The sequence below is a fragment of the Heloderma suspectum genome, chromosome 3, assembly GCF_057233095.1.
Source record: "Heloderma suspectum isolate Gila_16-S chromosome 3, 16-S_ref, whole genome shotgun sequence".
Taxonomy (NCBI): Eukaryota; Metazoa; Chordata; class Lepidosauria; order Squamata; family Helodermatidae; genus Heloderma; species Heloderma suspectum.
In genome coordinates this window covers 181,242,108-181,267,052 of record NC_139460.1, presented here as the reverse complement: position 1 = coordinate 181,267,052, position 24,945 = coordinate 181,242,108, and the positions used below count along the sequence as shown (strand labels likewise).

At 44.6% G+C, this 24,945-nt stretch overlaps 1 protein-coding gene and 1 long non-coding RNA gene across 2 annotated transcripts in view; one reads left to right on the top strand and one right to left on the bottom strand.

Moving 5' to 3' along the window:
• Nucleotides 1-516: 516 nt before the first annotated feature.
• Nucleotides 517-19,566, bottom strand: LOC146350493 (uncharacterized). Its single transcript, XR_014788859.1, has 4 exons — nt 19,457-19,566; nt 6,791-6,874; nt 2,513-2,668; nt 517-936 (listed from the first exon to the last, which is right to left on the bottom strand). It is a non-coding gene; the product is annotated as an uncharacterized LOC146350493 (long non-coding RNA).
• The window catches only part of TMEM72 (transmembrane protein 72), a 38,649-nt gene continuing 22,316 nt past the window's right edge, over nt 8,613-24,945 (top strand). Inside the window, exon 1 of the mRNA XM_084841855.1 lies at nt 8,613-8,682. Within this exon, the coding sequence (XP_084697981.1) occupies nt 8,613-8,682 (70 nt within the window). The remainder of the gene's footprint in view (nt 8,683-24,945) is intronic.

The following is a 24,945-nucleotide window of genomic DNA, read 5'->3' as shown; positions in this document are numbered from 1 at the left end:
TATCAGAGTAGATATGTATAGCAGTGCACTTTTGAGCAATGTGTCTCAGAGAAAGCATTACATTATGTTGCATTGTGCGCCATTTAAAATCAGATATGCTGTGTAATCCAGTTCAATAACTGATTTTATTAGAAATGATTTTTATGAAACATTGTAACTTAGCTTAATAGCCATCCTCAAAAAGTAAAGTATGCCTGCACTTTATATAGCGCAAAGGCCTTTGAAAAAACTTTTGAAGTTCCTTCATTAGCATTAGGTTAAAGGCAGGAACCTATGACTCTCCAGATGCTGGACTACAAGTCCCATTATCCCCAGCCAGAACAGCCAATGGGTGGAGTAATGGGAATTGTAGTCCAACAACCTCTGGAAAGTCACAGGTTCCCCATCCCTGGGTTAGGGTATTGTGAAGACTATGACTTGCTATCAAGAATAGTGTGCATGTGTTTGTGTTTTAAAAGATGTGTTACCTATTCAGCATCTACCTAGATAATGAAAAAAAAACAGAAAAATATCTTTGAAATCAGTTTATTGTGTTTTATTTCTTTATAGTGGACATACTGAAAGTTTTTAGTTTAATATAAACAGAGAGCAAACAAATAAATTGCCTTAAGAATACTATTAATTATCAGAACAAGGTGAATGCAGTCAATAAAAGTCTGCCTATAGTAACAAACACAACAATAACAATAGGCAGTTATGAGAAAATCATTCTAGGTATTAGTAATTCAATATGCATGATAAGTTATTCAGTTAGTTTTTAAGAAGCTCATATAAATGAAAGAAATTTGTTCAGTTACATTTTAATTAGGGCTGTGCATGGACCCCCCGCTTCGCTTCCGACCAATTCAGACTCAATCCACTTTGCTTCGGATTCAGATCCAAAGCAAGATTCAGATATCCAAATCATTTGGATTTGATTTTTCCCATTGACTTGCACTGGAAAACAGAAATGGACAAGTTTTTAGTTTTCATGATAAATGCATGACATTTGGGGACCTGTCAGCCCCCGTGAGGTGATCCCACCTGCCAAATTTCAGACAGTTTGGCTCAGTAGTTCTTGTGGTAGGCACAGATAAGACGTGCTGTTCTCAGAAACTCAAACCAAAGGTCATAAAGGGATAATCAGAGAAGTTAAGTCTTTAAGCGGTGATTAAGAGGAGGTCACTATCCCTAATCTCTGCTGTAGGTTTCTTAAAAGTGCCCCTTTCCTACTCAGCTTCACAGTGGATGACCTCAGGCTCTGTTTGGCTGAATGGAATACAATACACATTACCTGGGAAAACAGGCTGGCAGGCTATGCTGTTTTCCACACAAACTCTCAAAGCAAAGAGCTATAACTTTTCATTGGTTGCACAGAAGTGCATGAAATCTTGGGCAGTGGGCAGCCCCAATGCCAAGACCCCGAAGATGCCACATATCAGGCTTGCTTTGCCATACAGTGCAGTATTATTTAAATAACAGATGTTATGTGTGTAGTGCTTTGTCCACTGTATTTTGAAATGTGTATGTGTGTAGTGCTTTGCTTGACCACAACACAAGCACACACAGGCAGACACACAAGAGCAAAGGAAAAGCTAGTACAGTACGTACAAGGAAAGAAAAGACTTTTTTTTCGGGAATAGAGAGTTCAAAAATGGGAAGAGAAGGAATACAGGAATTTTCCAGCTATAATCTAGCTGGAAAACGATGAAGAAAGAGTTGAATTGAGAGCGGCAGGGAGGGGGGAGGGGAAGCCAAAGAACAAGGCAAGGAAACTAAACTACTTTTAATTTTTTTCTTGTTTTTTAAAATAAAGAATCAGAAAGAACTAATAAGTATGGTTGAATAATTCAGAAGGGGGTGGAGCCAAAGAACAAGGCAGAAACTAAACTAAACAACATACTGTTTTGTTTCGGTTTTTAAATACAGAACCTAGAAAAGAAAGAAAGGGGATAGTTGAAATAAAAAGGGCTGGGTGGGGAAGAATAAGGAGAGGAAAGCTGCAATACAACCAACACCCACCCACCATAGATCTAGCCAACTAAATAATTCTTTCTAATAGCTGTCTCCAGTTACCACCACCTCTAACAGCTCTCTCACACAATGAAACAAATACAGGCTTTTCTCCAATATATAAAGCATCCCCCGCGCCCCGCCCCTCCTCCAGCACTGTCACTGATTGGAGACAGCTGGGTTAAGTTCGGCCTTAATTTGGCTACTAGAGTTCCCATTCACCAAAACTCACTCACTCCTCCTCTTCTCCCCCGTGCCCCCTCTCCCCTCCCTGATCTTCCATAAGTTGATACATTTTAAAAATGGGCTGTCTGGGCTTCAGAAGGCATCAGAATAGCTCCATATCTCCGAGGCAGGCCGAAGCACTTTGGTGGTGACCCACTTTGCTTCCGAGTGCCTTGGTGCTGTTCTGATCCGCAACGTGCCCCGATTCGCTTTAGTATTCTATATAAAGAAGTTATAAAAATGCATAGCCTACAATAGAAATATTCCAGGGAAACAAATATGTATTCATGTTTACCAATTTTTGTTTTTCAGTTGCTTCCTTCTGCCAGTATGTTCTGATTCTTTTTGGTTATTTTCAGGCTCAGTAATATGTAGATTTGTAGATGGAACACATGTATGAGCACTGCTGGTAAAAATGGCTTCCCATTTTGATCATTATTAGTATGCTGACCTGATAAGGAAGCAGAAGTTTGATCATACTAAACTGCAGGGGCATTAGAAGGCACTTTGAAGAATCCTTGAGTTGGAGGAGTATAAAATGGTGCAGTAGCATTATGGATCAATCTATTTCTAGAATGCTAGCCATTCTCTCCATAACCTTTGCATGTCTTTGCATACTGTCGCAAAAAATTTATCTGAGACTCTGGTGCAGCATAGCGGTCTTGTAATACGTTATTTATTTCATTTGATAGTTCAGTAGATACATGCCTGTCTCCTTCAAGCAGGGCATTCTCCCTCTCTTCCATTCTTCCCAGCCTGTTTTTAATCACCATGGCATTTTCCCTTGTAACTTCTACAAGTTTCCTTGATACTAGTATTCCATGATACCTCCTCTTATTTCTGTGTTGCTGCATTTTTGCAGCATTGAAAGAGGCTCCCTAGGTAGCATATTTGAAAAAGGATCATCTATCTCTGGAATGGGGAAAATAACTTTTAGTGCATTAAACAACCTTAATTAAAAAAAAAAAAACAGAACAAAGTAATAGGTGAATCCTGTGCATACTTGCCAGGAAATAAATCCAAATGAATTCAGTGGAACTTACTTCTGAGTGGACATGTGTTGGAATATGCTGATGTATAGAATTTAGCCAAACAAAAGGAATATAACTTTAGGGAGCAATCCTATGGCCATTAAACCCTGTCTAGAGGGCCATAGGATTGTTCATTTCCCAGAAACCGTGTTCCCCGCCCTTCCCCCTCCTCATTTCAGCTGGTGCGGTTCTCTCCGCATGGGCTATGTCTCTGCACTCGGAAACGGACAGCAAAAACTGGGGAAAGGGGATGGTCCTGGGGGCAGGGAGGGGAGGAGACTGCAGAAGCCACAGTTTCCAATTGGGTCTCCAGGCCCCTTCCCTCCCCTTCACCTAAGCCGCACCTAGACAGGCAAAATCGCCCATCTAGGTAAAAACGCATGGCAGCTAGAGCACAGAGGAGAGAATCCCCTCCGTGCTCCAGCCACACTGCATAGGATAGTCAGCACCCTCCAATTTCAAAGGCTGGCAACTATCCAGTTAGGGTTGCCCCCACAGTTAAAAAGCAATGCTTAATAACATTTACTGTGAAATTACAGTGTAATCCTATATGTGCTTAATGTGCTTATTCAGAAGTAACTCACACTATGTTTGCTTGGGCTGACTTAGAAGTATTTTAGCTTTAGAATGCTGCCTTATAACGGTTTCCCCCTAAAATAACAACGTAGTCCTATTTTATTTATATTTTATTTTGTTTATTACATTTCTATACTGCCCAATAACCAAAGCTATACATGTCTTATGCATATTTACTCAAAAATTGGTCTTACTAAGTTCAATTGAACTTATTTGTAGGCAAGTATGCACAGAATTGCAGCTTAGCTCCAATATACTTACCCATCATCTCTGCTTGAATGCATCATCAATGTTCTGTTAAATATGAGTATCCTGTGTGTGAGGCACAGGAGAGAGTGCAACTTCATCATTCAACGCAGAATCATCTATTCCATTGTATTAATTGTCAGCAGCCACAGAAGTGTCATGATTAGTTTCTGCTGAGTTAACAATAGCCTGTGGCATAATTTGAAAACTGACATTCATGATTTGTTGGTTTTGAGATTCAATATGTACATTTTGATCCTGAGGAAAAATTGTGTGCCTGAGTTGGAGAAGGAAGTAGCTGTATTTGATTTCCATGGTCAGAAACATCCAGAGGTCATTGAGTAAAAGGGAGCTGGTAGGTTTGTGTAGTACTCCCTACTAATGTACTCGTTTTCCTTTGGGACTTATTAGGTGGATTAATTCCTGTGCCCTGCACTTTACTTACAACCAAGTCCATAAAAAAGAATGAGTCCAATAAATCAAATGTGCATAAATAAGGAAGAGCCCAGTAAATCAGAATATAGCATAGGTCTTCTTGCTGCCCCAGAGGTAGCATCATTTGTTTTAGTGCTCTTGTAACCTCTTTTTAATTCTTTAGCCTAAGCCTTGCATTGTTAAGTAACCTGTTCATAACCTTGTTCATGCATTCTCTCAGAAAGCCATTTGAATGTGGCTTCATTTCAATAGTTCTTCCTTTCTACAGCTTCCTGAACTAAGTTTGAACCCCAAAGTTCAATCAATCAAAGTTCGATTTCAGCTATCTAGCCAGAGCGGGCCGGGCCGGGGGCAGGGGAGGCTGGACAGCACAGAGGAGGTGTCGTACTGGTGCTTCTGCTGTCCCCACCCCACCCCCAGGAATGCCCCCTTCCCCACCCTTTCCATGGTGCTCTTCCAAGCGTGGAGGGATGAACTCTGCCTCCTACAAGATGGTGGGGGAGGGGGCGGGGAGGCAGTTTTCTGGGAACTGACAAATCCCATGGCTGTCTAGCCACTGTCTAGTGGCCATAGGATCGCACCCTTTGTTTCAGAAACATCCTAGGGATGTCCAGTTTCACACCTGGGGTGTGTGATGTTAATTCTATGGTAAAAACTGAGGTAAAACTTCCAGATCTCTCTGGAAAAAAAAACCCTACATGCCTGGTAAAACTGTGCTTGACCATTTACCCGCTAAATTAACTTCCTTATTATATATGTCCCTGTACTTGCTTAGCAAAGAGCCAGAACTCCGTTTAGAGCAGGACACACACATGTCTAAGGCACAGCCAAGGTCAAAATCCAGGATATCAGTCAAGTATACGTAAATCCTATCTTGATAGTTGGCAGCCTCCGAGTATCCAATGCAGGGCAATTTTTCGCTAGACAGGTGATTTTGGAGGGGGGTGAGGCCACATGGCACATAGGAAGCTGCATAAAGTGGCTTCCACAGTCTCCTCCCCTCCCTGCCCCTGGGACCTCTCCCTCTTCCCCATCTCCGCGCTCTGCGCTCCACAACCTTGACAGAGGCCCTCCTTCTTAACCAGGGACTTCTTCCATGGGAACAGGGCAGCAGCAGGAGGTCTCTGCAGCAGAGGGTGTTTCGAGGATGTCTCCTTTAGTGTGTCGTCAGCTAAAGAGGGCAGAGCAGAGGTGTCCCGTGAGACACAACAACGGCCTAAGAACCCTGTTTCATTGCCAGGACTGAATGTCCGATATTGATCTTTAGTGGCCACTCCCCTGTATTTAAACCAGAGCAACCAGCAGTACACTTTGATAGAAGGAATGCTTTGATCACCTGGAAGCTTCCAGTTGTCACTAGAATTCTGGCTCAGCTTGGATTTATTCTGTGTGCTGTACCCAGGGCTGTTTTGGTTTTTGATGGCGACACTCAATTACTACTTCTGCTCAAGGACTTGTGTTGTGAATTGTTAACTGTGGATCTTAACTGGGACTGTAAAAGCTTATAGCTGATTACTGGAATTACTGCAACAATAAGCTTCTGTTGTGACTTGTGTCTCCCCTCCAGGAAGTCAGGTTCTGATCAACATGGTGCAACACAGAGCAAAGGCAGAAGAGCTTTGAAAGGTGGAACAGTTGGCCATCCCATGTGGCACAGCAATTTCCTACGGCATGCATAACATGTTGAGATTAAAAACAAAGGCAGAGGAGTTTGGAAAGGCAGAACAGTTGGCCAGGCCATGCAGTATATAGGAGTTGTTGTTTTTTTCTTTTCAGAATTAACAGAGTGCAACCCAGAAACAACAAAGGCTGAGGAGCATCCAGCAAAGGCCAGCTCTGCCTATGGGTGGGGATCTGTAATCACTTTAAATCTACCTAAATGAATTTATTCCATTGCCCTGGAATACATTCATTAAGAGAGATTTAAAGTGATTCCCCATTTTTTCCTTAAACCACAGACCCACCAGTGTATTTTAAAAGCACACAACTATTTTTCCTTGACCCAGAGACCCACCAATGAATTTTCCTAAGACACCAATTCTTTATCCTTGAATCACAGACAATGAATTTTAAAGTTGCAGCAATCCATCTATTTCCTCCCTTCCTGGAAATCCCAAACCACAATCAATTTTAAAAGCAACAGTCCATCCATTTTTCCTTTCTGCAATCACACTGGACCCCAATAAATTTTTAAAACAACAGGCCATCCATTTTTCCTGCATCTGCAGACCGACCAAAGCATGCACTCAACCCACCCCCCAAATTCTATTACCAACATTACATACCTGTAGGAATGGGCTGTGCTGTTGGGTCAACTCAAGATAATATTGCAATGCTCTCTCTCCCCGTCTTCCTCGTGCTAAAGGAAACTAAAATAATGCTGTGTGTATGACATGGGTAGGCAACCTTTTTAGTCCATGGGCACATTTGACAATATGAGAAACTGGCCTGGGCACCACCACAAAATGGCTGCCATAAGAGGTGTGGAAAGGACAAGTAACCTGCCCAATGTATGATATATATAAAATAAGAATTGCAAATGTTTGCCCAAATGTTCAGTTTGAGACTTCTGCTGCTGCTTGTACACATGGCTGTGCTAAATTGCATCTGGGCTGGCTGGAACTCTGAGTATCTCCTCTGTCAGCCATATGACACAGTTGCTACCTTCTCTTAGGGCCATGCGCCCGAAAGGATGCCTATAAGGAACATTACAATGGCTGGGGGTGGGCCCAGTTTCCACATTGGGTCTGAAAAGAAGACTGAGTGCGGTTATGATAGCCTTTTTCAAGAGCCTAAGGGGCTGTCACGCAGAAGGGGGCCCACAACCTGCTCTCTGTCATCCAAGACACAAAATAACGACCATGAAATAACAGGCTTAAGGGTGCAATCCTATGCATGTTTAAACAGAGAAAACTCCTACAATTCCCAGCGTGCCCCAGCCAGCCATGCTGGGTGGGGAATGCTGGGAGTTGTAGGACTTTTTTTTTCTGTCTAAACATGTGTAGGATTGCACCTTAAGTCACAGGAGGGCAAGTTGCAGTTGAGCATCAGGAAAAACTTTCTAATCACTAATGAATTTCCATGTGTATATTCTTTTTCTAAGCTACATGACATCAACTTCCCTCATTGGTGTAGTTGAGATCGTAAAGTTCCTCTGCCTGTAACATCAATAATATGAATATATGTTGCTGGAAATGTGGAGATTCTAATACACATTATTGCCTCTGGCTTCAAGCATTTGGGAACCAGGAGTCTGAATTATTACAGAGTTAGTTAAAAGAAGTGAAACAACAAAGAGCCTTGTGGCACCTTAAAATAACACATTTATTCTGACATAAGCTTTTGTGAACACTCCTCTCCATCAGATGCATGATGTGTTACCCTCAAATCGGCATATTTATATACCTTTTGCATTTAAATTACCTCTGACCACACGGTTTATGTTCCTCCTCTCCCCCAGCATGTGTATATAAATCCGCCAATTTGAGGTTAACAGTTTATGCATCTGATGAAGTGGACAGTATCCAGAAAGCTTATGCCAGAATAAATGTGTTTGTCTTTAAGGTGCTACAAGACGCTTTGTTGTTTTTGTTACAACAGACTAATATGGCTACCCCTCTGAAAATTCTTCGAAGAACTGGTGTTAGAGGCTGATTTTGAATTTGTACTTGTGCTACCAAAGCCTTAAGCTTCTGATTCCCATCCATAGCAATTAATCCGTACCAATGAGGGCTCTGCAGCAACAAGATGTTTGAATGCCTTTGATATGTTTGTTCTGCATTGAAATGCAGGAAGGAGGAAGAGGCCCCCAGGTGCTGACTGAGACTCCCATTCTGCTTGGTAATAATTAATTGTCCCACTGAGTGATGCAGGACAATGGCAGCACAAGAAGGGCAGCCAAAGCCCCTCAGAAGCAGTGCTGACCAGTTCAGGGTGGCAAGAGAGTGCGTTATTTGGGATCTGGTTTTTTGCACAGCACTGGAATGATGTTTCTTTGGGAAGGACATGGATCCTTTAGTATGAGGCTCATTCCCATCTTGAGGCTGGCATACAGAGTGCGGGTCTATCTCAATTCCTAAAGATTAAAGCCTTTCTTGTCTTGCTAGCATGAAGCAAATAGCTTTTTGGAATGTTCTGGAATACACTTGCCGGCTGCTGGGGATCTCTACTGGAGCAGGTAAAAAACACTGCTTACTGTAATTTTCTTCATTGCATTTTTGACATGTTCCCCTCCTGGCATGCTTCCAGATGCACTGTGCAACAATTCCATCTTTTTTCCTTTAACGGACATTCTGTGATAAGGGAAAACATGGTAGAAATGGTGGGAAAACATGGGAGGGTGTGAATGAGTCAGAGTGATGGTGCTATAAAAGCCTCATCTGGAAGCACCCCTGGTTTTATGAACCCATAAAGTGAGTTCATGGGGGAAAAAACCAGGAGTTTCCTGGAATATTGATTTCTTCTGTTTTTAATTTCTTTAACATTACAACCAGGGGTATTGCTAGGTACTTAAAAGATTTTGGGCACAGATCCATAAGCCAGCTGGAAGAGATAAATCTGCATAAAATTTACATATCTTAATTTATATGCATAGATGTGAATACAGAAATTAAACTATAATTTAGGGAACACTGTGACATTGACACTTAAAATATGTTCATTTGCACTTGTGTTTTTCCTCTGATTGCATTAACAAACAAATCATCCTGAAGCAAATCATTCCATTTTTAGATAGGATAGAAGTAAGTGATCAACACTAGCACTAGGCTAATTGGGCAGTAGAATGGACTGATGGTCTGTATTTAGGGGCTAAGTGTCAGAGGCAGTTACTACATGTATGATTATTTTTTAGCAGTAGCGATATTTATGGCCAGCTCACTTGTTTTCTACGTTACACTGGTTCTACACCAAGTAATTACTGCTATAACCATCAAATGGGTCAAAGCAGTAGGCTTAGATGTCCAAGGAACAAATCCCTTTGCTAAGAAAGCAGAAGAGGGGGCTACCCTATGTAGATAACATTGCTATAGTTATGTCATGAAGCTTTAAAAAAGTAATGCCAACAAATACTTTTAAAAGACTCTGGCTGCAATGCTATGCACACTTAGTGGGAGTAAACCCCACTGAATGTAGTGGGAGGGATTTCTTTCTGAGTAAACATGCATACGATTGTGCTGACAATGCCCATGGTAGCTATTCTGGAATTTAATGAAATGGCCAGAATGCCATTTAAAAGATCAAAAGATCAACTAAGGTTTAGATCAGGAATGGACAGAAAATAGATCTCCAGATGTGTCTACCCACCCCAGTTTGGATTGCAGTGCAATCTAAGACATATTACCTAGGAGTACTCAACAGTGAGGTTTACTTCTGATTAACATACATAGAAGGATTGCATTGTATGCCTCCTTTTCAACTTTTCTTGACCATTTATGTGAGATATGGGAACAACTGTAGTGGATTGAATCTCCTTTCCTATTTTCAGTACATTTACTGCCCTGCACTCTGAGGAGTATCAGTACTGTTTTGCGCAAGTGACTGGGTAGAGAAGCAGAGAAGGTGACATATTTTTTCCATATTAAAAAAAAAAAAAAATCCCAGTCAATCAATCAATCCCCAAAGGTTGAAGAGCATGTTTTTTGCAAATCATATTTTACAGTGCTGACTCTATGCATGTTTCATGCAAGCCAATCTTGCAGCCTTCAGTGAGGCTAACTGCCATTTACATATGCACAGGATTACAGCCAGACGATCCTCATGAATGGTCCATTAGGTGCGTGGTGGCACTGGCACAGGGTCCTAACTACCCAAGAGAAATTGGTGGGGAGGGGAAATATTTAGCATAATTTTCCCTTCCTATCTTGCAAAGGCAAGAGGACCTGTTGCATTTGCAGTTGTATTGAACTGTGTGGGGCCCTAATAGCAGTGAAGAGCTGGGAATGGCACACTAACAATTATTGGGATAGGAGTAGCAAGGAAGCTGCTTTATGGATGCGAAACAAGAGAGGAGAAAAGTAGACAAAGCTACTTCTCTCCCAGGATTCCAGAACCCTGAGCTGTGAGAGCAGGAGGAGGAAAGACCCAGGCGGCATGTGTGTGTGTGGAGAGATGGGCAGGAGTTGAAGCAGCGGTGGTGGAAGGGCACATTCAGCAGTGGCAACTGCCCGGAGCGGGAGGAGAGGGGGTAGGGAGAGGACTTGTGTTTACAATTGTATTGCACTTGGTAGAGGGCTGGCCAGGGGGTCCCACTCACAGCCCCTTTAAGAGATGGGGATGGGTTGGTTGTTGGGATGGGAGCAATGAAGAAATTGCTGGGGATGCAAAAAAGCAGACAGACCTCTGGAGTGCCTCCTTCACTTCCAGGGGCCATCTACATGGGAGGTTTTCTCTGATGCTTCTCTGTGGCTTAAAGTCATTAGGGACATATGGTGTCATGGCCACTCTGCAGCCACCCTGGACTTTACCTGAGCGGAAGCCACATTTTTGCAGAGTACTTTTACTCCTATGTTTTTCTTTAATTCAGCTCTCCTGTGGTTCAGCTGCTATGTGCCCATCCCTCTGGTTTAAATTCAGCAAGATTAGGGTGTTCCTGGGGGGGGGGTGTTCACCTGGCTGTGCCCTTAGTACCCTAGGTAACTAGAATAACAAGCGTGCATGTCCAACACATCAAAGCACTAGTTAGCACTCTTTGGAGCCTTCAGAATTGCGCTGTACTCCCTTTTCACCAATGGGAATAACTAGTCTCTGTGATTATGCACTTCTCTGATGTTTGCATTACTTAGCTTCTGTCATGTTGTGTGAAGTCACTTCTCTGATGTCTCATAACTTCACTTCTCTGTCATGGTTGCAGTAAGGGCTTAATCACCATAGTGATCTACCACGGTCTCTGGATCAAGGGAGCAGAGAAGCCTGTCATTGCAAGGAGGGAGAAGTGCCCAGGGAACAAGAAAGGGGTTTGGAAGCTATAACTCCGTGAGAGTTTGCAGGAATGGGGCGAAATTGGGGTGGGGTGGAGTGCTCTCATAGGGACCCTTCAGATGCTGCACTGGAGAATTGGGGATTTTGGCTTCTTCATGCAAAAGTGTGCACATTAGGGAAAGAGAGGGGAGGAATAACTCTGTGACAGTTTTCTGGAATGGAATTGTGAATTCGTTACTCTCCATTCATAATGTAGTGGCAGGGGGGAGCTGCTGGGAAACAAACCTTTCTCATTGGTCCCTGACAGACCAAAGCCAATTCCATGAAAATCCAGACAATATGCCAGCACGCTTCTTATCCTGTTATTGTAAAGATCCCCCCCACACACAGTCTTTACACTGGCATTTGTCTTGGTGCACAAAGCAATTGTTTCTGCTACATGATGTATGATGTGTTCCAAAATCTGATTTTGCTTTGACTTGCTGAATAATTTGATTGTGCTGGTAGCAGTCTCTCTCACTGACATACTCAGGCTGTCATTGCCAAGCCTACAGTCAGTGCTCCCTATGTCAATTTAGTCAAAATACTGTACAACTAACTGTAGAACAATTGTACAACTGAGAACAATCTTCCTTTAGGGATTAAACCTTGAAAGGAACAGGGAGCAGGATGGAATGTACCAGGCAACACAGTTCAAATCCTTTGGAAGGGCTAATGCCTTCCATCTGAAACAGGTCTTTCCAGGGCAAAGCTCATTACAGTGCCTAATCCCTGCCTTTCTCCTTTGTGCCTTCTTGGTATTTCAGTGTAGCATTACTGCTGTGGTTTGTATTATACATTAGCATGATTAGTACTCTCCTTCTCCTCTATCTGGAATGTTTTAACAGGTAACAAGGCTAGTGTGGGGCATGAACAATGATTAGAACACAATGTTGTAGTTGGCAAAAAAAAAAAGTTTGATAAAGGAGGATTAATTTTATGGATGAACCCTAACAGATCCTCTTACATAATCTACTACATGATTCTGGGTGTTCTCATTTTGCTCCATAGTAGAGCAGGGTAGTGGTATCATTTTGGTGTAGAGTTTTACATTTTGGCAAACTATGGACAAGGTGCTATCCTCATAGAATCAAAGAGTTGGAAGGTGCCTTGGAGGTAATCTAGTCCAACCCCTTGTTCAATGCAGGATCTGCAGTACAGGATGCAGCTACAGCATCCCTGTCAGATGGCTTTCCAGCCTCTGCTTAAATACCTCCAACAAAGGAGAACCCACCATTCCTCTGCTGAACAGCTCTTATCATTAGTCCAGCTCTCTGAGCGTGAGGAGCCCCAGTGACAAAGTGTCAGCAAAGAAGCAAGTTTAGCAACTGTGTGAGTTTAGCAACAGGGTGAGGAAGCCAGGACAGTGAACTCTCCCCTCCTTACTCAGTACTCACAGTCAGTAACTGTAAATAAATAACTATAAATAATTTCCCCACCTTATCATAGTAAACGACTAAGTTTTCCAGGGACCCCACCCCCCCAAGTTATGAAGGTAGAAAGCCAGCAGCAGGGAGGGGGCTATCCAGTGTATTGCATTGGGTGCCACATGTACAACTATCTACCTGCTGGATGGAAGTCGTGGGTGTGTGCTTGATGTAATGAGCTCCTGGCTCTCAGGGAACACGTTCGTTCCTTTGAGGCCAAGGCTGCTGACCTAGAGAAACTAAGAGAGGCAGAGAGGTTGGTAGATGAGACCTTCAGGGACTCATTATCTGTGTCCCCCTCCCAGGGTGACAGCTCCTCTGCTGTCATGGAGAATGCAGGTCTCAGGGAGGGAGGGCATCATTCTGAGGAAGAGGGAAATGGTCCCTTAGAAGGGACCCATTCCTCAGAAGATGAACAAATATCCTCTCGTGCTGAGGATGTGCCTCTTGGGGGAGGGGGGCTTGTATTAGTGGGAGATTCGACCATTAGACACATAGACAGCTGGGTTTGTGATGAGCGTGTAGACTGCATCATGAATTGCCTGCCTGGTGTGAAGGTTGCAGATATCACGTGCCATCTAGATAGCCTAGTAGATAGTGCTGGGGTGGAGTCAGTGGTTGTGGTCCATGTTGGTACCAACGATGTGGGGAAATGTAGTCATGAGGTCCTGAAAGCCAAATTTGGGTTGCTAGGTAGGAGGTTGAAATCCAGGACCACCAAGGTGGCTTTCTTGGAAATGCTACCTGTTCCACATGCAGGGCCAGCTAGACAGGTGAAGCTGAGGAATCTCAATGCATGGATGAGATGGTGGTGCCGGGAAGAGGGGTTCAGATCTGTTAGGCACTGGGGAACGTTTTGGGACAAGCCCGGCTTGTAGAAGAAGGACGGTCTCCACTTGAACCAAAATGGAACCAGACTGCTGGCGCTAAACATAAAAAGGATGGCAGAGCAGCTTTTAAACTAAATCCTGGGGGAAAGCTAACAGGAGCTGGGAAATATCTGGTTCGGGTTAAATCACCCAAAGGGATGAAGATGAAAAAGTTTTTGATTGCTCAAATGTAGAAGGGGAGGAAATAGGCCAGGAGCACATGGTAGAACATACTAGCCAATCAAAGGGGCCAATGTCCCATAGCAAATGATGCACATGCCAGAGGCATCTGGAGAAGGATACCATGTATAGCTGTTTCTATGCAAATGCTAGAAGCCTCTGCACCAAAATGGGAGAGTTGGAGTGCTTGATTTTAAAGGAAAACCTGGATATAGTGGGCAGTACAGAAACCTGGTGGAGCAGAGAGAACCAGTGGGATACAGTCATCTCTGAATATAAACTCTATAGGAAGGACAGGAAAGAGCGTGTTGCCCTGTATGTCAAAGTGTCGAGCGGACTAGAACACCTAAAAGGGGTAGACTCTTCCACAAAAGCTCTGTGGGAGATAATACCAGGCTCCAAAACTAATTTAGTGCTAGGAACACGCTATCGTCCCCCAGACCAGAATGCTCAGAGTGACCTTGAGATGGAAAACAAAATCAGGGAGGCCTCCAAACAAGGAAGTGTTGTAATAAAGGGCAACTTCAATTGCCCTACATTGATTGGATAAATGCATGTTCCAACCATGAGAAAGCAGTTATATTTCTAGATGCCCTAAATGATTGTGCCCTAGAACAATTGGTCATGGAACCGACCAGAGGGGAGACAACCTTGGATTTAATCCTAAATGGTGTTGCCCAGGACCTAGTACGAGATGTAAACGTTGTTGAACCAGTTGGAAACAGTGATCACAGTGCTATCAAATTTAATATATATAATTTAATATATATTTAAGTGGAAAATTGCCAAGGAAGTCCAACACAGTCACATTTGACTTCAAAAGGGGAAACGTTTCTAAAATGAGGAAACTGGTGAAACGGACGCTAAAAGGGGGAGCCAAAAGGATTCAATCCCTTCATAATGCTTGGGGATTACTCAAAACCACAAAATAGAAGCCCAGCTAAAATGTATACCACAGGTTAAGAAAGGTAGCACCAAGTCCAAGAGGTTGCTGGCATGGTTAACGAGCAGTGTTAAGGGAGCTATTAGAGAAAAGAGAGCTTCTTTCAGAAAATGGAAGTCTCACCCAAGTGAGGAAAACAAAAGGGATCACAAGCTTGCACAAAGATGATGCAAGCAGACAATAAGAGATGCAAAAAAGCATTTTGAAGAGCATATCGCTAACAACATCAAGGCCAACAATAAATATTTCTTTAAATACATCAGAAGCAGAAAACCAGCTAGGGAGACAGTTGAACCATTGGATGACAATGGAGTTAAAGGAGTACTGAAGGAGGACAAGGAGTTCGCAGAGAACCTAAATTAATTCTTTTTATCCATCTTCACTGCAGAAGATATAGGACAGATACCTGTGCCTGAACTGATGTTTTCAGGAAGGGAGTCTGAGAAACTGAGGCAAATAGTGGTGACAAAAGATGAAGGTCTCAACCTTATTGACAAATTGAAAGCAAATAAATCACCACGCCCAGATGGTATCCATCCTAGAGTACTCAAAGAACTCAAATATGAAATTGCTGATCTTCTAACCAAAATATGCAACATGTCCCTAAGACCAGCCTCTATACCAGAGGCCTGGAAGATGGCCAGTGTAACACCAGTATTCAAAAAGGGATCCAGGGGGGATCTGGGAAATTACAGGCCGGTTAGCTTAACATTTGTTCTGGGTAAACTGGTTGAAGGCATTATTAAAGGTAAAATTAGTAAGCATATAGAAGGCCAAGCGCTGCTGAAAAAGAATCAACATGGCTTCCGCAAAGGTAAGTCCTGTCTCACTAACCTTTTAGAGTTCTTTGACAGTGTCAGTAAACATGTAGACAGGGGTGATCCTGTAGACATTGTTTACTTGGGCTTCCAAAAGGCTTTTGACAAAGTCCCTCACCAAAGACTCCTGAGCAAACTTAGCAGTCATGGAATAAGAAGACAGAATGCAGAGAGTAGGAATATATGGGAAATTCTCCCAGTCAGTCACAAAAGTTTATGGGGCCTTTAGACATCATCATTATACTTCTTTGTTTCTCCCATTGTTTCCCACCACTTTCCTCAGTTTTTCTCTGAAGGGAGAAAATGTGATATTTTGAGGAATAGCAACACTTAACAGACACTGCCAACTGGTGTAGGTACAACATTGTGCTTTGTTTTGCTGTGTGCTGGGGGAGTGGTTATGATTTCATCAGTGATGATTGCAGGGGGAGTGTTCCAACACCACACCTCCTTAGTTCCTGTTTCACCACATTAGAGGATACCTTTGCCATTCTGTTTCTGGTACATGCTTGTAAGGGAGTCACATTTATGAACTGTGGTTTGTTGTTAATTTCCACAAGGAAGCCATTACATTACTGAACTCCCAAAGCCACTTCCCCACCCTATTGCACCAAGAGCTGGAACCACTGGTGCATGAGCACTGTGATAATGAGACAAGTGCAACTGCTGCTTGCTTTTAAAGGGACAGTACTGCCTAAATGCACGGCATGGTGGGAAGTGGACTTCTGAAGTTTCACAAGTACTTCAGATAGTTTGCACAGGCAGACCTACACAACATACCTGCAGGGGACCCTACATGATCACAAACACATTTGAGCACACACAGCCTCTCACCCCCATTTCTAACATACATCCCTCCTGAATGTATACACAAATGACAAAAGTGCCCCTGCTTGCTTTTAGAGGAAAAATACTGCCTAAACGCCTGGGCAGTGGGGAGAAGCAGACCTTGTACTTGTCAAAGAACTTGTCAATTTCATACTCCACTTCCACTATTCCCAAGAGGGGTGCGGGGTAGAGTGGACAAGTACTTTAACAAGTACAGAATATGGCTCTGCTGGGCTAAATGAAGTAGTGTGTGGAGAGGACAAAACTGACAAGGATATTTACAAGAGGGGAATATGCCTCTGCGGGGCTACATAGCAGACAAGCAGACTTGCAGTCATGCGCACTTGTGCAAGATTGCCAATAAACAAATATTAAAACCAAAACACGACACCGTTTGCACAAATTCCAAGATCCCCCCCCCAATTCCACCCCTCCCCGCAAATTGCCGCCATTTTTTAAAAAAGGAATCCATGTATTGGCTTGACTCCCTACAGAATGAGTCGATGCCAGCAGAGGGGAACAAAATCTGCAGGGCGAACAGGAAAAATCTATTGTGTTTTCACCCTGCAAACAGAATTCTCATACATTCTTACAGACCAGAAAAGGGATCTTGGAGTCATGGTGAATAGCTTGATGAACTGCCTAGTGTGCGGCAGTTGTGAAAAAGGTGGATTCCATGTTGGGGATCATTAGGAAAGGGATTGAAAATAAAATTGCCAATATCGTAATGCCTTTATACAAATCTATGGTGTGACCACACTTGGAATACTGTGTACAGTTCTGGTTGCCACATCTCGAAAAGATTATGGTACTGAAAAAGGAGGAGAAAGGGGCAACCAAAATGATTATGGGGCTGGAGCAGCTCTCCTATGAGGACAGCTTACAATGTTTTGGAGCTTTTTAGCTCAGAAGAAAGGTGAGTAAGTGGGGACATAACAGAGGTGTGTAAAATTATGCATGGTCTGGAAAAAGTAGATAGGCATTTTCTCCCTCTTTCATACTAGAACCCAGGATCATCCAATCAAGCTGAATGGTGGAAGATTCAAGACAGTCTAAAGGAAGTAATTATTCACACATTCCCACTTAGATGGCTTTAAATGGGGATAAATAAATAAATTCATGGAGAATAAGACTATCGATGGCTATTGGCTACTAGTCATGATGACTCTATGCCAGGGGTGGGCAACTTTGGGAAGTCTTGGGGCCATTTTTCCCTGCTGGGCCCCCTGCAGGCTGCATCCCCCATGGGTGCCAAAAACAGGGGGGGATCCAACCCCCCCCATGGCTTCCAGAGTTGCTACGGAACACCAAAAGGGTCAAAATTTGCTTGCAAACAAGCTAATTTGAACATTTCGGTGCTCTGTAGTAGCTCCCAATGCCATTTTGTTTGTTAAAAAATATTTGATTTTAGATTGTGTTTGTGAGTCCCCCCAAATTTTGGGGGGTGACAGGGCCAGACTAGGGAGGTGTGGGGGCCACATGTTGCCCATCCTTGCTCTGTGCTACTTCCAGAATCAGAGGCACCATGCCCCTGAATATCCATTGTTGGGGAACATGAGTGGGAAGGTGCTATTGCCTTCATATCTTTCTTGTGGGCACCTGGTTGGTCACTGGGGGGAACAGATACTGCACTAGATAGACCTTTGGTCTGATCCAGCAGGGCTCTTATGTTCTTATCTAATCCTGCTGCCTATTTTCTGATCCAACATCGTTTCTTTCTTTATTACGTTTATATCCTCTCTGTCCTCTAAGGAGCTCAAAGCAATTGGTTCTCTCCCCCACCCCTGCTTTTTAATCATCACAACAACCCTGTGAGGTTGGTAAGGCTGAGAGATAGTGACTAGCTCAATGTTACCAAGAAGTATATATGGCTGGGTGGTGATTTGAACCCGTATCTTGCCAGTCCTAGTCCAGCACTGTAACTACTACACCACATTGGCTCTCTGTTATTGTTGTTAGCAGGACCCTCAAGTAGTAATCTTGCCTCATGGAGGTCATATTTCCATCCCCCAGAGTAGAACTGAAGTGTACCAATTTCCTTGCTCTTCATACTGAGTTACTAGCTAGGCCATACCGCTAGTTTCTGTGAGCTTGCTGCTGTAATATGTATTCTTACTGTCCACGTGGCTCCATTCCCTTACAAAATTCTTGTTCCCCTTGCACAAACACCAAATCAAATGTGTTGTGTGTAGCTTTCCCAACATTGTGTGGAATCATTGTTCCTGCAGTGGGTCTCAAGCCCTGTACTGTGTGTGAGTGTGGGTGTGTGTACTCTATTCCTAACCTACTGGGCTACGGAGCTGGTTGGCTGTTCTGATTGTAACAGCAATCCTTCCTTTGAAATAGCTCTGGCTATTTGGCAGCCAAAAGGGCAGTGGTTTGAAAGCTGCTTCTGGCTATGTTTAGGCTCCCCAGAGAACTGAACCCCTGTTTGAGAAGAACCTTGTAGCTGATGCTGCAAGGGTCCTAGGGCCTGTCTTCATGGCTGATGTGCTGCGGATTGGGACCACTTGGAGGTCCTTTGCGGCACATGACATTGTGGCCAGTCTGAAACCACCCCGGAGTTTACCTGTGGGGAAGCTGTATTTTTGCAGAGTACTTTTCGTCCATTGTTTTTCTTTAATTCGGCTCCCCTGTGGTTCAGCTGCTGTGTGCCCATCCTTCTGCTTTAAATTCATTATGATTGGGTGATCCTAGGGGTATGTCTGTCACCTGGCCATGACCAAAGTAACCTAGGTAACTAGAGTAACTAGCCTGCCTTTCCAACTCATCCAAGTGCTAGAGTGTTCTTCTGTGCTTCAGAATTGCGCTGTATTTCCTTTTCACCAATGGGAGTAACTAGCCTCTATTTTTCAGGCTGTCCTAGGGATGTCAGAGAAATCCACTGCTGATTCAAATGAGGAATCCACAGTGGATTGGGACCACTTACCTGCGCTCCAGGAGGACTGGAGGCGGAACAGCACTCGGCTGCTTCTTGCCAGCCAGAGCCGTTCGCCTCCTCCCTGTCCCTGCCGATTGCCATGTCGGGAGGATGTGCCCATAGACTTATACGCAAATAGAGTCATGAATCTTGCGTGTATGTCTTTGTGTCCATAGGCTTATATGCAAGATTCATGGCTCTATTTTGCGTATACGTCTATGGGCACATGCGATCAGCAGGGCCCATAGACTTATACGCAAAGAGAGCCATGAAACTTGCATATAAGCCTATGGACACATAGATGATGGGTCCCGGTGAATGCCAAAGGCTTGGCAAGCATGTGGGGGCAGGGGCTTGGTAGGCACAGTTCAGGGGCATGGGCGGGGGGGTGTCTCCACTGGACTCCCGGACCAAATTGGGCGCCCATGCCATCCCTAATTGCGTTGCTCTCCAATCCTGAGCCTATCTTCCTGCTGCTACCTGCCAGTTGGAGTCCCTTATCACAACACACCCCAGTTATCACTGCTGCCCCCTGCAGGTGCAAGACATTGCAATGCTCTCAAATCCTGTGCCTAGAGGATCCTTATTCATTGGCCGCCTGGACTAACTGAGTAAGAACAAAGGACACAGACTTCCACTGGCATATCTAGACCTTGGGAGAAAGTGGGATGTGTTGGACTAAAATATATTTTTGGTTTATGTGGCTGATCTCTTGTTGATTGACTGTTGACTTGAATAAATACCATTACTTGTTCATATCTCCAGAGCGTGTGTTGGGGGAAGGTTGCTTATCCAAATTGGAGTCCCAGGTTTCCTGGGTGGGGGCTTGAGCCAGAACTAAAAATAAGGGAAGAATAACCTCTAGAAACTGAATCCGGCCCTGGGTGCAGACCGAAGGGTTACAAAGGAATTGTTTCAGCACTCCTGTGCTGTTGCAACTCCGAGGCTGGATGCAGAAAGGTGCTGCTGGATCCTCTTTACCCAGGCAGGGCCTCGGGCCATTGCAACTTTTTTTTCCTCTTCCCCTTTCAGATTCCAGCAGCCCTCCTCTCTCTCTCACTCACACGCAGAAGCTCAGTAGGAGAGAGGGCCCCAATCTGCTGTTCCTCCTCCGATCCCCCTCCCAAGAGACACTTCACTCTACTATGTGAAAGGTTGGCAAAACAGCATTCAGGAGAGGAGGGAGGCAGCAGCGGTGGCCCTGATCCACCACTCCTTGCAGGGCACGCTGCCTGATGCAGGAGCCTCAATTTGCATAATAGACGGTCCGGCCTCCAGAATAGGGAGTGCTTTTGGTGCAGAGTGTCATGATTTGTGGATGGCTGCATTGTTTCCAGGGTTGATATGGAAGTGGGAGTCTGATTGCTGCATCGTTTCACTGTGTTTCGTTTTCTCCTCTGCTGCTTGGATGTGCATGGGCATTATACGGGCAACAGGACCAAAGGATCAGCATCTCTCATTCTTTACTTCCTGATTTACTCAGTTAAAGTCTACCCTTTCCTGTTTTCTTTTGAGGGATGTCTGTAGCTGCCCATTCCACAGTCTTAAAAAGTGGGACATACAATTTGCATAGAATATCAATACTCATATTTACATAAATTACTTTCACCTGTGGCAATGGAATAAACTACCTAGGACACAATCCAGCATTCCCTAGCCAGCATGACTTTTTTCTGCATAGGATTGTACCCTTGGAGAGGTAAGTGGAAGTTTCCACTCTGGAGGTTTTAAAGAAAGGTTGGACAAGCACTTGTATTTCATATTGTCGTCGGGGGGGGGGGGGGCTTGACTATTGTGTCTATTTGGAGTCCTCCAGATCTATTGTTTTCACCATTTCCACTTCAGAGGTCGCTGTTGTTTAAACAGCTACATAATGAGAAGAAATCATACAGATGTCTCTTCCTTCACAGTGGAAATGCACTGATCAGAAGATGGCCCTGTTGAATTTTTGACCATCATGCACTGTGAAGAGCCTCTCTCAGGGAAAAAGGTGGCTTCCCTAAACACTATCATCAGCCCAGTTTGCACATTATGCTAACTCATGGTTTATTCAACACATAGTTGGTTTCCCTACCCAGGGTTTGTCTGGCAGATGATTGAACAAACCAACCATGAGTTGTTTTCTCAATCCCTGGGTTGTTTCCCTCCTCCTTCACCCAAAGGTCTCTGCGGCACTGTAGTACTGGTATGCAGTGTGGCTGGGTTTTCTTACCACTCTTGCCCACCACTTCTGTAGCCTGGAAAAACAACCCATGAACAAGCCATGGCTCTGGGTTCATGCATAACACAACCAACAACAAACCATGGGTTCTCTTTCTGGGTTGTTAATTGTTAACATGTTCACACATCACAACAATCCAGAATTCAACAACCCATACCATGCATTAGCATTATGTGAGAACTACACCATCTGTGTTATGTGGCAAGTCTATTCAAGAGCAGAATGGAAGGCTTGGTTGGAACAGATTTCTCTTTCTTCTTCATGAGAACTGGTGTAGTGAAGTGGCTTGGGATGTGACCAGGGATGTCCTGGTTCCCATCTCATGACAGCCACAAACATGCTAGGGATCTTTGATAATCATCTGATCTTTCAGCCTTTCTCCACAGACCCCACCCACCCCACCTGTGATATGGTGAATACTGATCTACCTTCAGGGGTCCATAAATTAGAGCTGGCTTTGGCAGCCAAGCAAAAATGTATTGTTACCAGAGCCCTGCCCCTCCCCTTCAATACAAGGCTACGCATGATTGCTCAGAAGTAAGGTGCACTGTGTTCATTGGGGCTTATTCACAGGTAAGGGAGCAATCCTATGCTCCCAGACAGCATGGGGGGGGGCACATACGATAGTTCGGTTTCCTGGCTCTGACCAGGAAACGGCACTCCCTGCCCATTCCCCCTTGTAGCCAGTGTGGGGAGAGACACGCCAGCTACCTCTCCATGCTCAGAAAACAGAGCATGGAGACAGGGAAAAGGAAGTATTCCTGGGGGCAGGGAGGGGAGGAGATTCGGGCAGCTGTGTTAGGCTGTTTCTTTGGCCTCTCCAGTCTCCTTCCTTCCCCCTCTGAGGCAAAACTGCCCATCTAGCAGAAATGCAGGGCAGCTGGAACACGGAGGAACTGCTCCTGCTCTGCAGCTGGAACTGCTCCTGCTCTGCATAGGATTCCCATCAGACTCCGAGTTTGGAGGCAGATGGGAGTCAAGATAGGATTGTGCCGTAAGTGTACATAGAATTGCAGAGGGCTGGACTGTTGGTATCTGACCTCACATTCTGCCTCAGTGCAAGATCAGGTATAATCCCCTTCTCCCAGCTCCAGGTTTGGCTAGGGGTGGCTAGGGCCCGCACAGTTGCATTGGATTTTGCAGGTCCTTGAAAACCCAGTGCAACCATGGATATTATTAGGGCTGTGCACGGACCTCCCAACCCACTTCAGAGGCCAATTTCGACCTTTGGATTTGGCCCTGATCCATTTCAGACCCATTAGAAACTAATCTGACCGAATGCAAATTATTCAGATTTTACATTTTCCCATTGACTTGCATTGGAAAACCAAAACAGCCACAACCTTTTTCATTTTTATGATAAATACATGACATTTGGAGACCTGGAAGTCCCTCAGTGCTTCCACATAAATGCATGAAAATTGGAGAGCTGGCAGCCCCTATGGAGGTGATTGAACCTGCCAAATTTCAGACAGTTGGGTCCACTGGCTTTTGTGCTAGCCATGCATAAAGTTTCCTTTTCTCAAACGCTAAAAGAAAAGTTAAAACAAACACCTTGCCAAGCCACACAGGGGATCAGGGATCCTAATCAGAAGGTGTTTAAGGTGATAATTAGGAGATTACTATCCCTAATCTCTGGTGTAGGTTTTTTTGAAGTGCAAAATAAACCCTCTCCCCTAGTACTTTCCTTTTGTCTGTCCTGAATCTGCCACTATTCAGCTTCACTGAATGACCTGAGGCTCTTCTCATTAAGGGAAGAAAAAAGTTAAACTTCTCTTGGGCTGCCGTACAGATTACCTGGGGGTAAGTCACACTGGACTCAGTGGAGGTTATTTATTGCACTGCTCCACTATCTCTATGTGATATGATTTTATAAACCTCCCCTCTTATTTGCCTTTTTTCTAAATTAAATAGCCTGAACGCTGAAGCCTTTCCTTATAGAGGAGTTGTTCCCCTGATCATTTTGGCAGCCCTTTTCCCCATATGTAAAAGGAAGGGTAAGATGAAGTAAACATTTTTTTTAAATGCATATCGCCTAGCCTGATCATATTCTTCTTATGGTCATTTGGTGTACACAAGAGAAAACAGGTGACAGGCAAAGTGTCTTGGGGAAAAAGTGAGTAGGCGTAACTTCTTTGCTTTTTAATATAAGGACATGAACCTTGGGGACACGGTGGTAGCCCCTTCAGAGGTAGTTGACGACCCTGCCAAGTTTCACAAGTAGGTCCAGTGGCTTTTACCACAGGTAAAAGTTTCCCAGTGTTTCTTTTTTTAAAAACTAAGGGCCATCTTACAGGGAGCTAAGTCACAGCCACCAGCAGTACCAGGTAGCCACCACTCAGGTGGGCACATTCAAGGCTGGAACAGTCCCCCTGGCAGTGGAGGAACTGTGCAGTGCAGCATGGGTGGAAGAAGCTGGTGGAGGAGGTGGGCAGCAGCAAGGAGGGCACCACGCAGGCATTGGGCACAGGGCAGGCAGCCTGTCTGGCCAGCAGGCTGGCAGAGAGGTGGAGAGGCAGACTGAGAGAGAGAGAGAGAGAGAGAGAGAGAGATGTTCAAGGCTGGCACAGTTCCCCTGGTGGCAAAGGAACCATGCAGGACAGGGGGAAAAGAGCGTCTCACCCATTCAGAGTTGGTTACTGTGCCAAGGGTGGCGTGGTGGGCTGGCATGGGTGGCATGCTCCTCCCCCTCCCCCACACCCCTGAGGATCTCCTCCTCTTGACCCTCCGCCACGCTGAGGACATCCAACACCGCTGATGTGACATCCATCAGCTGGTTCCCCTCTCCCACTACAGGAGGAGCAGAAGTTCCTCCTGCCAGGCTGCTGCCAGCACCTGCCTCCTCGAACAGTGACCTCCGGGCATGGCTCTGACTGGGCTCCGGCTGCTGCTGCCCGAGAACAGGACACACTATCTGGACTGGGAGAGAACCAGCCTGGCTACTGGTACTGCTGGTCCCACCAGCACCTTGCCCATGCCCACCTCTGCCCCTGCGGTGCTGGTACCCCTAAGATGCTTCATGTGTGTATTGTGTAAAGCTTTGCCCCACAGCATATATTGGACTGCATATTAGTGTACTGCTTTGGCCACACACTGTTTGCTTGTGCACAATAATGTGTGCTGCACTCTCTCTCTCTCTCTCTCTCTCTCTCACACACACACACACACACACAAGACCAAAAGAAAAGCGGATACAGAAAGAAAAAACTTCCTACACAAGCCTTGGGGGTGGGGGGAGGAAATAACACTAGCACTTTCTGAAGCCTAACAGAAAAGG